Here is a 17,929-nt window from a genome sequence, read left to right as displayed (position 1 = left end):
TATGGAGGGAGAACTCTGTGTGTGTGTGTGTGTGTGTGTGTGTGTGTACACATATATATTACACATAAATATACATATATACAAACACACAACATCCCCCCACCCCTGCCATGTTCTTTTAAACAGCTCCTCTTTAGGAAATTTGCAGCTCCATCCTTTGACCCAGAGTCCACCTTCTGGGGCCACACTGCAGAACCGTGTGTGGACAACCCACATGTCGTGCCCACCCCTCTTCCATGGAAGGGGAAACACACACACACAACATTGACTGTGGCTTTTGCCCTGGCTACTGTGCTAAGCACAGTTGTCTTAATTTATCCTCAAAGCCACCCCCCTCCATTAGATAGGTTCTCTTATTATCCCCACTAAAAGACGAGGAAACAAGACTTCAGAAAGGCGGACTAACCCGCTCACGGTCACACAGCCAGGAAGAGCCCGGCAGGATTTGAACCAGGTGAGTCTGACCATGGGTCATGCTCTTCCTCTGGGGCCTTGCCACCTTCCATTTCATGCCCTTGACCCCTGGCGTTGTGTGTTTGCACTGGCTGGAGTCTCAGCGGATGTTCCCTGAGGGCAGAGCAGCACGCAGTGAACATGTGACCCACAGTCGCCTGCCCACAGAGATGGTGAGCGCAAAGGATGCAGTCTACACGGGCCCAGGTCACGCCAGTCACACCGTCAACAGGCCTAGTTAGGCTCATGGTTCAGTTCAGTTAGGCATTCATTCTTTCTAAGCTTGCTGTGCCCTCCAAGAACTGGATCCATCCCCAGGCAGCCAGCTCGGGAGCCGGTTCTAGTTACAGCTTTCATCCGTGACTCCTGCCAGGGCCGAGGGCAGAGTGGTCCATGGGCTCTCAGCCCAGAGCAGGTGCTCCAAGCACTCATGAAATGAAGGCAGGCATCTGCCTGGGAGGCTATTTCCTGTGCCCACCTTCCCCAGACTCCCCCCTCCCCATCACCCTCCTTCCGGGGGTCACTCCTTCCTACCCTCCCCCGCCCTGTGCCTGTTGGAAGTCGAAACATCTGCCCGTGGTCTAGTCCCGTCGCCCTGCCTGTCACCCACTCCCCTGTGACCCTGGCACAGGCGGGTCATGTGGACTCTTTGGGCTGAGGTTCCCAAGGGGTGTGGACTAGATGATCTCGAAGCTCCCCCGTTCAGCTGTAGGATGTCACGATCCTGGGAAATCCCCCATGTTCAGGGCCTGTGGCCCCGGGATTTCTTCCCACCGAGCTCTGTCTGGGAGAGAGTGGGGTGGTCCAGCTTTTCCTGGTGCTCCCAGCTCCACGCCCTGGTGCGGCTGTCTCTGCAGCATTAGAGCCGAATGGTCTCTAAGGCCCTGCACAACCTGGGAAGAGTGTCTGCCCGTCTGAACTGTGCTTTCTGGACAGCCGCTCAAGACAAATCATCTCGGTGCATAAACCACGGCCTTGAAATGGAACAGTCGACAGACCCCCCAGCCGCGGCAGGCCTCCCAGGCACAGGGGCCAGAGGAGGGGGCCTGGATGTGCCCCTGTGTGCTTGGAGTGGGCAGAGCCCAGGGGAAACGGAAGCCCGTGGCCTGCCTGGAGGAGTGAAGAAAGTGGGTGGACAAGGTAGAGAAGGCCTGCATGCAGGGCCGTGAGTTCCAGGCATGTGCTTTACCAGGAGCCTTGCACGTGTTGACAGCTGTGACCGGTGGTGCAAGGGACACACGATCACACCTCTTCTGAATGCCTTTCTGATGTGGCACCATCTTGGGGTATTTGCAGATGTAAAACGTCACCCGTTTCTCCCACAGAGGCCTCCTCTTAAGGACTGCCCCAGCTCCACTCTGTATGGTGCGTGCTCCTTCTCTCTAGGCTGGATGGAGTTGCGGAGAGGCCTACTCAGCTTTCCCCTTGAGTTTGACATCCCTTTTTTTTTCTGGCAGATTTTGGTGGTGTCACTCATCCATTTCCTGTGAATTACTCTCTTCTTGTATCCATTTCAAATCATTGCTTTCTCTTATGAGACTATTTATTAAGGTTACCTAATTATGATTTCATGAGGGTGGTTTTTCCATAGGATATGTGTTCCTCCTCACCTGGAATGACTTCTCATTTGCCATCAGTTTTGTTGTATTAGTGAGGTTGAATTCATCTGAGGTTGAATTCATCTGCAAGCAGTGGCGTACATGTGTGCTCAGTCACTCTGTTGTGTCCCACTCTTTGTGACCTCATGGACTCTAGCCCACCAGGCTTTTCTGTCCATGGCATTATCACAGCAAGAATACTGGAGTGGGTTGTCATTTCCTCCTCCAGGGGATCTTCCCAACCCAGGGATCGAAATCCTATCTCCTGAGGCTCCTGCATTGGCAAGCAGCAGAGAACTGTATTAGCAGAGATCTAAATGCAAAGAGATTTATCTCAGAAAATAGGAGGTCCAGGGCTGATGTGGCAGCTCCGTGGTAAAAGCAGGGATGGAACTCTTTCCATCTTCCTGCCCACCATCCTTCACATGTGGGCCTTTGTCATCATGCACATGCCTCATAGTGGTATAATGGCTGCTGTACCTCCAGACCTCACCTCTGTTTTCCAGGCAAGAAGAATGGTGGATGATATGGAGGAGAAGACAAAGGGTTCTTTCCTAGCAAGAATTTGTCTTTTGGAGGTGAGGGGGTAGAATATGCTTTCCAGGGACTGCTGCACCTTTCTCATCGATCAGGAATGTATATGCTCACCCCTCAGTGCAGAAGAGGCTGGGGAGTGGAATATTTTTAGTTAGGCTCATTACCAACTAAAGCAGAATTAGGGTTTGAGTTGAGAGGACGAGGACATGAGTTCTGAGTAGGCACCATGTTGTTTTCTCTGGTCGACCCCATCAGGCCGAGAGACAGAAATCACTGGTTTGGGATTCTTTCTGAGACTGTGTCATGTGATGTAGAGAGTCAGGTGTGCTAAGGAGCATAAAAACAGTCTCACCTAATGCTGGAAGCTTCTTCTTAGAAGTGGGGAATCGTTTGGAAAGGACTCAAAAGGCAGAAAAAGTTGCTTTTGAGACAGGGATAAACAAAAGTGGCTGATGTGAAGGAAGGGAGCCAAGAGGCAGAGAAAGTGAAACGCAGGAGATGGATAGCGCGAGAAGGGTGTGCACTGAGAAGGCTGAGGATGAGCCTGGAGACCGAGTCAGCGTCGTGGGAAGTGGTGGGCAGCTGGCGTGGGGACGGGGGTGTGTGTAGATGGCAGGCAGCTGGCCAGCTGGGGAGGGTGGGTGTGTCTCATTCCTCCAGGGTTGGCTGCCCGGCATGTTGGCTGAGGGGTTCCCAACAGGTTGAGCCAGAGGCAGCAGTGGGAAGCGGGGGAGTGAGGGGGTTAGGAGCAGAAAGTATGAAGCAATGGCTGTGCACACCTAGCCGGCACCCATCTCTGGGCAGGGGTTCAGTTATAGCATTGAGGAGGAGAAAGACAGTGTCTTGAGCACAGAGAGTGGAGACCAGAGTGAAAAGCATCCTCATTATGATTATAATGGCAGTAGCAATGGCTGTTCCCCGTCTCATCCTCTGTGACAAGTACTGTGCTAAATACTTGATGCAAATTAACTTACATGATTCCAATAACAACCCCATGAAGCGAAATGTGGTACTATCACCAGTTTTGCAGAGTTTAAGTGACTTGCCCAAGAGCACACAGCCAGTGAATGGTGATGCTCAGCTTCAAACCCTCTGACTCCAGAGCTGGTACTCAACCAGCTGAGCCCCGGGGCCTCCAGCCCTCCGGGACCGGGAGAGCAGAGCGTTGATTTCTGAGGTGCCCTGTTCGGAGGTCCAGAGGGTCATCAGGTCCTTCTCTCCCACTGCTTAGAGGAAAAGGAAGTAGAAAGGAGTCATAGTCAGGAGAAAGAGAGCCACCGGGGTGGTTAGCAGAGGAGTGGGAAGGGAAGGTAAAGGTTGCCTGTGACGCTGGGAGAGTGTGGCAGGTTTTGACAACACCTAAGAAAAGAGGCTTCCCTGGTGGCTCAGACGGTAAAGAATCTGCCTGCAATGCGGGAGACCCAGCTTCGATCCCTGGGTCGGGAAGATCTCCTGGAGAAGGAAATGGCAACCCACTCCAGTATTCTTGCCTGGAGCATCCCACGGACAGAGGAGCCTGGTGGGCTACAGTCCATGGGGTCACAAAGAGGCAGACACGACTGAGTGACTTCACTTCACTTCTTCAAGAAAAGAGGGCTTCCCACGTGGGCTCAGTGGGTAAAGAACCCACCGGCAATGCCGGAGATGCGAGTTCAGTCCCTGAGTCGGGAAGATCCCCTAGAGGAGGGTATGGCCACCACTCCAGTGTTCTTGCCTGGAGCATCCCACGGACAGAGGAGCCTGGTGGGGTATGCTCCCTAGGGCTGCAGAGTCAGACATGGCCGAAGCGACAGCGCACCAGAAAAGGGAAGGGAGGACCAAGGAGGAAAATGTCTTAAATTCTTCAGTAGGAAGAGAGTTTGTGTTATTGTTGTCTCTAGAAATGACTGAATAAGGGAGAAGGGTCTCCCCGCTTCCTTTCCTGCTGTTCCCTTCCTCTTTCCCTGCCCTCCTCCTCCCTTCCTCCCATTTCCGCTTTGGTTTTGTTTTCCCCATATGTGTTGACTTTGGGAATCTCCAAACCAGCACATGACAGAGATTGAAATTTTAGGGCTGGGTTAAACCAGTTGTGGAGATTGGGAAGATTCCCCCGGAGAAGGAAATGGCAACCCCACTCCAGTATTTTTTGCCTGGAGAATCCCATGGTCACAGGAGCCTGGTGGGCGGCGGTCCGTGGGGTCGCAGAGTCGGCACGACTTAGCGGCTGAGCACATAAACCAGTTGTGGGAAAGGGGCGGCTGGGGAGGTTGTCAGAGTAGGAAATGGTTTTCATGGGAACAGACTGGGGGTGGGGGCCAGTAGAGGCAGGGTCAGTGTCATTCACAGAGCCGAGGGGGGACCTGGGAGGTCACGAGGTGGGGCCCCTTCGGTTTGGAGATGGAGAAAATGAGGCCTGGGGTGGTTAAGTGGCTCGGGGGTAGAATCTTAAGACTTAGAAAAGCCGGCAGATGTCACCTTGCCCCGCCGCCCAAGGTCGTCCAGCTAATTAGTGTAATAGAATGTGCCTCTCGCTCTGCAGCCATGCCATTCTCAAACCTGGAGAGCGGCAGGCATCCACCTCAAGTTCATGAAAAGGCCGTGCGCTACACTATTTGTGCAACAGCGCGTCTGTGAGAATAAAACCCGTCTTTACTGTGGCCCTCCGGGACCCTCGCAGAAATGAAATGTTGATCATATGAAGCAATCTTACTGAACCAAAAAAAAAAACTTTCAAGGAAAAGAAGCTGTGTCCCCTGAGCCAGCCCGTCTGCTAAAGGGGGATGTGCCGCTTTGCAGAGTGAGCCGGCTGAAAGCCAGGAGGGAGCGATGGGGGCGCCCGCCATTGGTTAGAATTCTCCTGGCATACATGATCTCCTTGTTCTCCCTTTGATGGATTCAGTCTCTCAAAAATAAAATGCATCTGTGAACATCATACCTGCCTTTTCCCTTCTCTTTTTAGTTCTTTATTGAGAAGTAACTGAAAGCAGTTTTCGTTGTCGAAGCCGCAGCCTGGGCAGACGTAGGTATAATTTATGCACACGATATAGAACCCCTTTCTTATAAGCTCGGTTCTTTTCTGGTCTGATGGGTCTTCTGGTGGTTTTACTTTTTGTCCTGTCTACCCTCACCACCGCTGGTTACTGGGGGCTAGGCCTCTTTCTCCTGGTTTCCCAGCGGTCATCGCACAAGAGGCCATATTGAGAAGTGCCTGAGTATCCTCGGTTCTGTACTTGGGAGTCCCCGGGTTGGATCCTGAGCCTTCCAACAGGCTGCCCCACGCAGTACCCTGCCAGGCCGCGGGAGGGCCTTGCACACCAGCAGTGGAGGGGGGCCACCTCTAGGGGCAGGTGCCGCCGCACCACCTTCCATGTGGGTAGCTTCTCACTGGGGGAGTCCCAGTGTGATTGCGGGCCTATGGGGGACCTCAGGATGCAACGGAAAGACAGAAAACAACTAGTGAGTGACTAAAAGGAAGTCTCTACCAGTTGCTTTATTATGGAGAAGAAAATTCTAGGAGAAGTAAAAGATACAACCCATTCAGTGTAAATCAACTCTAGTTTTTTTTTAAATGGACTGAAATAAAGGTTTTCAGAAGCACTGATGAAACGAAGATCATGGCATCTGGTCCCATCACTTCATGGGAAATAGATGGGGAGACAGTGGAAACAGTGGCTGACTTTATTTTTCTGGGCTCCAAAATCACTGCGGATGGTGATTGCAGCCATGAAATTAAAAGATGCTTACTCCTTGGAAGGAAAGTTATGACCAACCTGGACAGCATATTAAAAGGCAGAGACATTATTTTGCCAACAAAGGTCCGTCTAGTCAAGGCTATGCTTTTTCCCGTGGTCATGTATGGATGTGAGAGTTGGACTATAAAGAAGGCTGAGTGCCGAAGAATTGATGCTTTTGAACTGTGGTGTTGGAGAAGACTTTTGAGAGTCCCTTGGACTGCAAGGAGATCCAACCAGTCCATCCTAAAGGAGATCAGTCCTGGATGTTCATTGGAAGGACTGATGTTGAAGCTGAAACTCCAATACTTTGGCCACCTGATGTGAAGAGCTGAGTCATTTGAAAAGACCCTGATGCTGGGAAAGATTGAGGGCAGGAGGAGAAAGGGGACGACAGAGGATGAGATGGTTGGATGGCATCACTGACTCGTTGGACATGGGTTTGGGTGGACTCCGGGAGTTGGTGATGGACAGGGATGCCTGGTGTGCTGCAGTTCATGGGGTCACAGAGTCGGACATGACTGAGTGACTGAACTGAACTGAACTGATGAAAGTTTGCCCCCTGACTTTGTTGACCAAGGTCCGTCTAGTCAAAGCTATGGTTTCTCCAGTGGTCATGTATGGATGTGAGAATTGGACCAGAAAGAAGGCTGAGCACCGAAGAATTGATGATTTTTCAACTATGGTGCTGGAAAAGACTCTTTAGAGTCCCTGGGACTGCAGGGAGATCAAACCAGTCAATTCTAAAGGAAATCAACCCTGAAGATTCATTGGAAGGACTGATGCTGAAGCTCTAGTACTTTGGCCAACTGATATAAAGAGCCAACTCATTGGAAAAGACCATGATGCTGGGAAAGATAGAAGGCAGAAGAAGGGATGACAGAGGACAAGATGGTTGGATGGCATCACTGACACAATGGACATGAGTTTGAGCAGGCTCCAGGAGATGGTGAAGGACAAGAAGGCTGGCATGCTGCAGCCCGTGGGGTCACAAAGAGTCGGACACGACTGAGCAACTGAACAACAACAAAAATGACTTGTGGAGCCGTCATTTCCACTTGTTTTGGTTACCACAGCCTGTGTCATTTCACTCTTCATCCTTGTGGCCACATTTCCCAGAGACCAGCCCTACGTCTCAAAGTTGCTGTCTCTCCCATTGGCTTTCAGTCCCCTCCAGTTATATCAGCAGGAAAGTCTCAGTTTGCACCTCGTATTTCCTTAATACCTTTCTAACCTTGCTAATCTACCTTTTTAACAAAGGAGAAATATGCCATAGGCTCAGTCTTTGGCAAATAGCAATATGTAGCTGTAATAAAGTTGTGTTTTGTTTAAGCTGTGATGTTTTTTTGTAACTACCTTCTCTATGGTTGGTAATGCAGAATTTCCATTGAGAATGTAAAGTTTTCTTTTAAGGAAATTAAAGTAAAAGTAAGGAGTCAACGTATAAAGTAGTTGCAGGAAGTCCACTTACAACAGAATACGTGAGGGTGGCATGTGAGCGTGGCAGATGTTTCGGCAGCACTTCTTCCCAGAGGTTTTTCCTCCCCATCCTTCTCCAGCAGGAAGGATGACTGAGCGTCTCCCACTTAACAAAAGCTGCTTTTGTGTTGCCAGATATGTGGTAGGTGGCCTACATTGTGCCCTCTCTCAATTGTCTTAGTAACCTGAAGGGGAAGGAAGGAGCCCAATGAAAATGTGTAGCCCCCCGTTCCAGCCCTGAGCGGTGTCAGCATCTGTGTTTCTGGGGTTGATACCTGCGTGGAAGAGCATCTTGTTCCAGTCCGTCAGCACGTCCAGCCAGTTCCTCCGCCCTTCCCTTTCTCAGCCACCACCCTTTGTATTTCAGCTGCACCAGCTGCCCCGCAGTTCTCTGAGCACACCTGGCCCTCTTACGCCTCCTGCCCTTATTCAGGTTTTTTCCTCCTGCGACTTTCCTGCCAGTCTCAAGCACGTTTCCTAGGGAGTCTCTCCGGCGTCACCCAGCTGGAAGGAGTAGTTCTGTCTTTAGCGCTGCCATGATGTTTTGCTCTGAGCTCACTTGCTCTTTTGGGCTTCCCGGGTGGCTCGGGCAGTAAAGAGTCTGCCTGCAGTGTGGGAGACCCAGGTTTGATCCCTGGGTTGGGAAGATCCCCTGGAGAAGGGAATGACTGTGCACTCCAGTACTCTTGCCTGGAGAATCCCATGGACAGAGGAGCCTGGTGGGCTACAGTCCATGGGGTCACAAGAGTCAGATACAATTAAGTGATCAACACACTTGTTCTGTTAAATCTGGGCCGTAATAGAAGCAGCAGTAGGTGAGGAATTGTTGATTTCTAGTTCCAGCTGTGTGTCCACCTCACTTTGGGGCTGTAATGAAGTTGCTTTGGCATCTCCTGGTCTCTTACTTCCTCTTACATACCTACAAGATGCGCAGGTGGCAGGGTGGCGGCAGTCTTTCAGGCACTGCGGGAGGTAAGAATTCTGGAGGCATTACTGCCATCTCTATAATGTCCTTTTTATGCAGTCCAATTGTAAAATCCTGAGCAAAAGATCCGCAGATCCCAACACCCGCCGTTTTTTCTGAATAAGTGTTCATTCAAGGTACCTAAGATCTAGAGGTGTGAGCTCTTCAACTTTTTGGTTTATTCATATCAAGCATATGCATATTATATGTTCCCATAATTATTTTTTAGCTACTAAGACTCCTTCTGTATATTTCAATCTTTTTTTTTCTTCCTGATGGATATGCTTCTTTCAAGTTTGACTTGGAACAAAGATGTTGTTTTGAATCTGACCAGCAGGGGGCAGACTTCACCCAGGAATTGCCGTGTAATTCCCCATCCCTTCCACTTGGTAGGGCTTGGGAATCTACAGATAGGATTTGGAGGTTTTTGTCTTTCTACTAGACACCTTGTTTGCTGATAATGCCAGTAGGAGCTAACTGTACAGTAAGGTGATATAAAATTCCAAAGTGCCAGAATTTGGGTGCTGGGGGAGTTCGTGTTTGTTTTTAAAAAGAAAGGAAAACGAACAATGCCTCGAAAAACATTCTAGACACTAAATGCATGAATGGCAAGAATTAGGAACCCGGGGAAAAGAGTGGGGGTTTCAACTTTCAGGAGAGATTTTCAATGAGAAGAAATCTTTTAGCCGAAGAAATCTTCAGTTCATGAGAACTATCTGGTTGTTAATCAGTATTGTAGGTGGGGGACACTTAGAGCAGAGAGACCCCGGTTTAGCGGTCCACTGCCTAATGCTGAATGGAGCTGGTAGGTGAGATTACAATGGAAAATTTCTCGTCTGCTCAGATTCGGGTTTTTGCTGTGAAGGCTCATTTGCTGGGTCATACAGTTTATAAAGTAGAGCCTCGATGTTGGATGTACTGGTGATGTGTTATATGATCTGGGACAAATGACTTCCCCTCTCTCACATCTTGGTAAAACTGACCTCAGCGAGGTTTGTGAGATTTTTATTGGACATTTAAGAATTATGACAGTTGAAAACCTCGCAAGAAAGTGGTATTTTGCCTGCCTTTCCTCCAGAGGAGTGATATGTTTTGAAAATATAAGGTAGCTTTAGCTTCACTTTAGCTGGTCTCTCACTCCTGCTCTTGCCCTTGCTAAGTATTTACGAATTTGGTCCCTGGCTGCAGAGTTTCTTCTTTTTATCATGGGAGCCCTGTAAGCCCCCTACGGTGGCTTTAGCACTTCTCTCATGGGCAACAAGTTGCACTAGTAACCACTTGTCCAAACCCTTCACATCCCTCGCTGGTTAGAGGCCGTGGCCCAGGTGGGGTGGGCTGATAGAGCGTCTTCCACTGGGCACTTCCATGTCTAACTCTTTGATCTATTTTAAGCCTGTGCTGTCTTGCAGCAGGGAGGTGAGTCTAGGGTCCAATATGTGCTATGGATATTAAGAGACTTCAAGGACACTTCCCCCCATTTATCCCAGTTATGTCCCCTGCTAAAATAGGTTAACGGTGTCTAATTAACCACTGAACATTGTCATGCTGCATAAAGATAGCATCCTGGCTGTTCTCTGAGCCGTGGTACTTTATCTCCATTTAGATCTCTGCGGTATTCCATTAAACTCGAGAGCAACATTTTAACTGAGATGATGTCTACATTAGGGCCGCCTTTCACCCTTCAGCACGTGACCCGTGTAGGCAGCAGCTGAGGCCTGCCTGATGCAGGAGGGCAGGCAGAGGAGATGGGCCGCACAGGCGGGGAGGGTTTTCACATTGAGGTCCTTCTCTGCCGCTGAGCCCCAGGGTGAAACCGAGCATCCGGTATCGGGCCATGGTTCTGTGTGGCTGCAGGCATGAGATGTGCCGGAAGCCATCAAGCTTGTCCTCTGCTGACCAAAATCATTTCCAGTGCATGTCAGCGTGGTCTCTAAATGTCAAAAGAAAGGAATTGCATCTGAGCAGAGGAAGTTTGGAAAGGTGAGAACATGGAGGGAAGGGTGACCTGGCTTGATGGGGTCTCCTGTCTGCCATTACGTGAGCTGTCAGGTTGTAAATAAAAATACACGAACAGTCAGAACAATTAGGCCAACATTAACTACCCCATGGCACGAAGCTGCCTTGCTACTCTAAGGCGAAAGTCTTACAGTCTTATATGCTCGTCTCATCATGGAAAGTGTGAATTGAATTTGAAGCAGAATGTAGAATGAGCCCTTCCCCTGGTCAGTAGAGCTGCCTGCATGCCTGTATCACGTAGGGGTTAAGAACTGGAATTTGCATTCTGGCCCAATCACTTTCCAGCTGGGTGACTTTAGTGAAATTAACTTTACTTCTCTGAGCTCCAGGCTCCTCATCTATAAAAGGGAGCATATTAAAGAAGATAATGTGATAGATAAATAAGGTAATATGTAAATGTGTAATGCTTATATAGTGTTATATAACACTGATATATAAATAAGAGTGCCTAGCACCCAGCAAGCTCTATAAATGTTAATTGTTGCTATCATCAGTCATCAGCCTTACAGGTCTGTGGGGGCGAGGGCCTGGGAAGGGTCTTTTCCCTGAGAATTGAGGGTGAATGTGTGGAGCTGAGGAGGAAACACCTAGTGTGGATGGTGGAGAAACAGAGGTGAACGCCAGGAGGGGACCGATTGAGTGTGGAGCTGGAGGGCTGGGCTTTAAAGAAAGTAGGGAAAAACCAGGGGACTTTTCTGTTGGTCCAGTGGTTAAGACTCCTCTCTTCCAACGCAGGGGACACAGGTTCGATCCCTAGTCAGGGAACTAAGATCCCACATGCTGTGTGGCACAGCCAAAAGATAAAAACAAATAAAAATAATTTTTAAATAAAGTAAAGTAGGGAAAACCGGACAATGCCCCTAACCTTCAAGTCTCCACTTGGGAACTCAGTGTTTAAAGAGCAGACAGCTTCATGTGAAGCTGAGCGATCTTAGTGACTTGAAAATCTCCACACAGAGAGGGCCATGGTTCCCCTTCTTGGCAAGTTACCGACCAGATCCAGCCGTCGCTCTCTGCAGAGCAGGAGACCAGGGTGCCCTTATTCCCGTCACCCTGTCTCCCCAAGGTGGGAGGTGAGGGAGAACATGTGCTCTCATTGTCCGGAGTTAAAGCTCCATTCTGCAAAATGGCCAAAGCAATCAGCAAGTGATGGAGTAGCTCTTAAAAAGAAACCTGGCATTTAATTAACTTTTCAAAGTGCTGGTTCAGCAACCTCTGTGTTTTACATTTTGAATATTGAACAAGCATCTCTAATCGGATCTGAATTGCTTCTGGGCCTCCCCGGGTGGAGGGCACCTGCTGAGCTTTTGAACACCAGGGAATCCCAGCTGAGTCTCGGGAAAGCCAGTCCAGGGTCACTTGGGAATGGAACCTTTAGTCCGTGAGGCCATTTCCTTCCTCCCCTCAGCCTGTCACTTGTGTTAGGAGGAAGGGCTTCCCTGGTGGCTCAGGTGGTAAAGAATCTGCCCGCAGTGCAGGAGACCCACGTTCGATCCCTGGGTTGGGAAGATCCCCTGAAGAAGGGAATGGCTATCCACTCCAGGATTCTTGCCTGGAGAATTCCATGGATAGAGGAGTCTGGTGGGCTCTAGTCCATGGGGTCACAAAGAGTTGGACACGACTGAGCGACTAACACACAGAGGAGAAAGCAGGCGACTCGGAAGGACGAGGCAAAAAGGCTTACCTCCTGCTGCTTAGCAGCTAGCAAGTTCAGCCTGCTCTCTGACATAAGGTTTCAGGCAGTGATTCTCACGTCCATGACTGGGTTCCTCTTCTAGAAATTACTCCCTCAGGGGGCCTGGGGTGATGCCTAGCACATGGACACTGCAAAAGCTTCCCAGGGGTGATTCTCTTGTGGTCCACTGGTTAAGAACTCCTCGTGTAAAGGGTTCTCTCAAGCTTTCAATGAGCTGTCTGTTGTCTCCTGTAAATATGGAAAACATGTGAGCCCAGTAAGTCCAAGCATCGCTTGGGGAGCCCCAGGGACAGCTAAGAATTAGCGGGTACCTGCTTTTGCAAGGGCTCGGGGCAGCGTGTTTGGAATCTAGGGTGGCAGGTGGGAGATGGGGAGTCTCGTTTCAGCCTCACTGCCCACCGGCTCTGTGACGTGGACAGAAGCACGTGGCGCCCTTGGTCCCAGTCTGTGTGACATGGTGCTCCTGGAGCCTGCGGCTGCCTCATGTCCTGCACTGATGCTGATAGACACGAGAGTCCCTGACGATCCCAGAGCATGCTGGGTCTCTACACAGTGGGCTCACCAGTATGATAGTTGCCAGGTTCCCAAACCGTCTCACAGCACTTCTGGGGAAGCTACAAGGGCGATGAGTGACCAGAAGCCCGGGGCGGAGCTGGCTGCCGCTCTGCAGTCCTCCCGCCTCAGGGTTGGACCAGCTCACACCGTGTCCCCGGAAATGTGTCTGCGAGGAAGAGATGACCCAGAACCTCTGTCTCCTCCGTCAGCCTCCACCCACCCACACAGCCTGGGAAAGACAGGACTGCAGCCCCACGTCCTTCCTTCTCCGGTTACCTACTGGGCAGTGATAGAACACCATGTTTTCATTTTTTTTTTTAACCTGTCACTAGCAATTTTAAAAATACTCTACATCATGATAGGGTATACCTATATATATAAACCTAAAAAAAAAACTTACGTGATATTTATCTTTACGATTTGCAATACACTCTCTTCACTATTCTTTGCTATTGAACAAAAAGAAAGATTAAAAAAGAAAGGCTGGTGATGATCCTCTAAATGGGTTTCACGGCTCACTAATGGGTGACGACCTGTGGCTTGAAAATCCTTGTGCTGGATTCAACGTCACCGCATGGCCTGAGGTGCCACTGGGGACCGACTGGGCAGGTATAGTAAATCTGTGAAGTGGGGATTATTTCAGAAGAGCACCTTAAATTTTATCACTGAGGTACAGAAGTTATTTGCATAGTCACAGTTCTGTAAAGAAAGGAACCCTCTGCCTGTTTTCCTGAAGCGTGCGTCCCACTGCCTTTTGCTTTCTCACTTTTGGTAACTGCGCAGCAGCTGCAGGAAATACTTCACCTGCTCCTTCACTTCTGTTGGAAAACTGGCACCGCAGGTTCATGATGAACACCTAGTTCAGTTCAGCTCAGTCGTGTCCGACTCTGTGACCCCACGGACTGTAACACACCAGGCCTCCCTGTCCATCCCCAGCTCCTGGAGGTTACTCAGACTCATGTCCATGGAGTCTGTGATGCCATCCAGCCATCTCATCTTCTGTCGTCCCCTTCTCCTCCTGCCTTCAATCTTTCCCAGCCTCAGCTAGTAGGGACCCCCCAGTTCTAAGAGGGCGGAGCTCAGGCTCCCAGTGGGGAGAGGGTTGGGCACAGCCCAGCTTCCCCGAGTTTTCCTTAAGGGAGTGTAAGTGCAGTATTGCCAGGGTTCATATTTGAAGAACTCAGAAATCCAGATTTTTTTTTTTAGTACAAAATATACCAATTTGGACACCAAATTCATGTGAAAACAGAACAAAATGAAACCAAATCAAAATCAGCAGTGTTGTGGCGTGGCCCAAACTTACCTGAAGCTCGGGTACAGCCTGAAAGTGGCCCCTTGTTCTACAGGCAGGGTTTCATGCCGTTTCTCTGGGGCCCCACCCAGGTTCCCACTAGGCTTTCCATCTCCCAAACAGAAAGCTCACCCAGAACCTGCTATTTCTGGCAGGAGAGATGGAGAGACAGACAGAATGCCACCTGAGGACATCCCCGCCCTCCATCCCTGGGGACCGTGGTCTCTAGTTCCAACTCCTTCCCTGCAGGAGGCAACAAGATGCTCGAAGATCCTGGGCTACCCCGAGAGTGGGACGGAGCAGGACGTGGGCTCACCAGCAATTACACCGATTCAGATGATGAGTGAATAAATGGCAATTAATCAGCCTTCCCCTGAAGAGTAGCCTTATCGTTATGGTTTCCTTCTGACCGAGTCACTGCTGCTGCTTCCCCTGGCACAGGGCTTCAGAAGGAACGATTCTGTTAAGACTCCTGAGGGTAACCAAAGATGGCACTGCCCCTTCTGTAGAGTGAGAAGGCGCTGGCCTGGGAGACCACCCTCCTGTAGTCTGTTCCTCCCCTCTGATCCCGGTTTCCATCCAAGCCCTCCTGCTGGTGGTGACAGAGGACCAGGTCCTTCGGACAGCGGGTTTATAGTGTTCAACTTCACCACGACAGTCAGGGGCAGTGGTCCCAGGGCTTACTTTCCCGTTCCCCTCTTGGGGAGAATTATTTGCGTTTTTGCAGAAGGTGCCGGTTGGTTCCGAGGTCACTTTTCCTGGGGAGGGACTTCTCAGGCATCCAGCCATTATGGCATCGCCGTCACCCTGTGTCCGCACTGATCATGGTGATTGATCTCTGACTCAAAAGAATTCATAAAAAAAACAAATACTCTGTTATGACAGAGATCGTCACACATACAGAAAAGTAATCTCCGTGTAATGCACACTCAAGCTCCCAGGAATTCTAATCCAAGCAGGTCACTACTGAGCCTCTGAGAAATGGTGGTCTTAAGTCTTCTAAGTAAGACTGGCTAAAGGCTGAAGACCGTTAAAGTTAAGATGTATTCCCCCTCCCCCAGACAGCTGATCCAGAAATCTCTCACTGCTGGGCCCAGCGATCCGCATGTCTGACAAGCTTCCCAGATGATTCTAACACACGTTCAGGCTGGAGAACCCGGGCCTCACATAAGCATGTGAATAGGCCACCATCACTCACAGGGCCTTGCGGTCCTTCCGGTGGGGGAGGCAAGAAGTCAGGCTTGAACTGCACAGCTGGTTCATCCCCTTCTGCTCACGGGGAGCTACATGTGTTAGCACAACAGCTCCAAACGAGACCCACGGCCTCAGTCCTAAGAGTGTGCTCCTGTAAATTGATCAGTTCATTGTTGAAAGAAAAAGAAGGCACGGTATCATCCACACTGCTTTTGAGTTTTAAGCTTCTCCTTCAATTTAAGCACTTGAGCTCAACAACTTAATGGGGAGACATGCTGAAAAAAGGACATAAGAAGGCATTACCGTCATTGTCTCTCATCGGTTGTGGGCCTTGGTCTATAAAGAGGAATCCAGACAAATAGATCACTTGAGTTATTCTCATTTTACCCCAGTATTGAAACACCCTGCCAGCGTGCCACACCAGTGCAGAGACTAGCAGGTTCTCATAAACTTTGTCTCTCTCTCTTTTTCAGGTCAAGAAGGAGGGCTTCTAAAGAAATAGAAGAGTATGTTTCCAGTATTCTTATGGCATCCTGTGTGACCCTAGTCAGCCATGCGGTCTGTGTGGTCCTCATCAATTCAGCCTTTCTTGAATGTAGCATCTGAAAATAGACAATAGGGAGCGGGCTGGGCTCAGGCAGGAGATCAGAGCGCTAGTCAAGGGCTCAGCGAATGCTGCTTCTGCAGCTGAAGGGCTGGACTCTGGCGTCAATGCCCATGTCCTGTCTCCCACCCTCTGGTTCTTAGATGGTACATTCAGGTGTCAACTGACCCTTAGGTTCTGCTTTATCGACGCAGATGGGCAGAAGTAACACCAGCCTTCTAATCCTAGCCTCCTCCCCAGACATATCAAAGAGAAAAAAGGCAGGTTTCTAGGTGAAGACGGAGTGTGCAGGTAGGGCCACCGGGCTCACACCTATGGGATGGGAGGAGCATCCCTTCGCAGTTGGTGTGATGCTGCTGATGGGATGGTACAGCTTGTGCGCCGTGCACAGACCGACTGACGAAGCAGGTCTGACCGGGCTGCTGGAGGAAGGTGGGTCCAGAGACATTTTCACCTAGGAAAAGGAATGGAAGCAGTCAAAATGTAATAGGTTGTTCCTTACTGTGTTTGAAACTCACTTCCTCCTTTCTTTTCCTTCTTTTTGGGGGGCAGCCGCCGCCTCAGAGAGCAGAGCCTGGATAGATCAGATGACGGAGGAGGTAAGATGCCCGTGGAGGAAGTCAGAAGGGCTTCCAGAGACATCCCAGAGCATCTCCTGGGCTACAGCAAGGTGCCACTTGCTGCAGGCTTTACTGGACACATCCCTGTGGCCTCGTCCTAGCCTGTCAGTTGCATCTCTGTGCCTGGCCGAGTGCTGCCGCCCCTGCCTGGGGTCCCTCCCCACTTCCTTATCCATTAATCATCCTCATCCTTCAGCACTCAGCCGGAAGCATCACCTCCTCTGAACTGTCTTCCCTTTCCATCCCACCCTCTCTGACTCAGGTATTGTTTCTCCATGAGCCCACAACCTCCTGGGCAAACCTCCTCTGTAATGACCACCCCCACAGCAATAGTAGCTGGTACTTACTAGCTCTTTATTATGTCTCAGGCACTGTTCTCCCAATTTATAGATGCTAAAGCATTTCATTTTCATAGCAGCCCTCCGAGGTAGTACTGTTATTATCCCCCTTTTATATTTGAGGAAGCTAAAGTACAGAGAGATTGAGTTGCCTGTGGTCACAGGGCTAAGTGACCCTCATGCTTTTTAACTCTCTATTGGCTCAATTGTTCTTCCCACCAGGCTGTAAGCTCCTTGATAGTGGACACCGTGCCTCATTTACCTTTGCATCTCTAGTGCATGGCACCTAGTTGGTTAAAGGCTGACGCTGTAAATGAGGGAGAAATAGCACTTCAGTGGCCAGCAGCCATGTCACAGCTGAAGCCTGTGTTCAAAACTCGAGAAGAGATAAAGTTTGTGTGTACCTTTTGCAGGAAACCTACTAGAGGGGAGGTTATCTTTAGGACCTGAATGATCAAAGCCTCTTTTTTAACTCACATATTTACCATTTCCTCAGTCTGTTCCTTTGTGTAGAGCTCAATTTCCATCTAGTATCATTTTCCTTGTGCCTGAAGCACTTCGTGTAACATTTTATTTTTTTGTAGAGCGGGTCCTCTGGCAACAAATTCTCTCAGTCTTGTTCATCTGAAAATGTCTTTACTTTTCACCCGATAAAGAATTCTGGGCTGACGACTCTGTTTTTCCTTTTAGTCTTTTAGATACTCAGTTCATTGTCCTTTGGCTTGCTTTGTCTGCTGAGAAGTCAGTGGTCATCCTTATCTTTGTTCCCCTGTATGCACTGTCTTTTTCTCCTGCTTTTAAGACTTATTTTCCCTTATCTGTTATTTTCAGCAATTTGGTCACGATGTGCCTTGTTGGGGTTTACTTTGGGTTT

At 49.7% G+C, this 17,929-nt stretch overlaps 1 protein-coding gene across 1 annotated transcript in view; it reads left to right on the top strand.

The window, feature by feature from the left end:
• Positions 1-17,929, top strand: part of IFT43 (intraflagellar transport 43) — a 108,034-nt gene that overhangs the window by 58,823 nt on the left and 31,282 nt on the right. Inside the window, exons 4-5 of the mRNA XM_043920841.1 lie at positions 15,967-15,999; positions 16,650-16,696. Coding sequence (XP_043776776.1) covers positions 15,967-15,999; positions 16,650-16,696 — 80 coding nt within the window. The remainder of the gene's footprint in view (positions 1-15,966; positions 16,000-16,649; positions 16,697-17,929) is intronic.

This window comes from Cervus elaphus, chromosome 12, assembly GCF_910594005.1.
Source record: "Cervus elaphus chromosome 12, mCerEla1.1, whole genome shotgun sequence".
Lineage (NCBI taxonomy): Eukaryota > Metazoa > Chordata > Mammalia > Artiodactyla > Cervidae > Cervus > Cervus elaphus.
The sequence above is the reverse complement of the archived record's forward strand: the minus strand, read 5'-3'. Positions and strand labels throughout refer to the sequence as shown.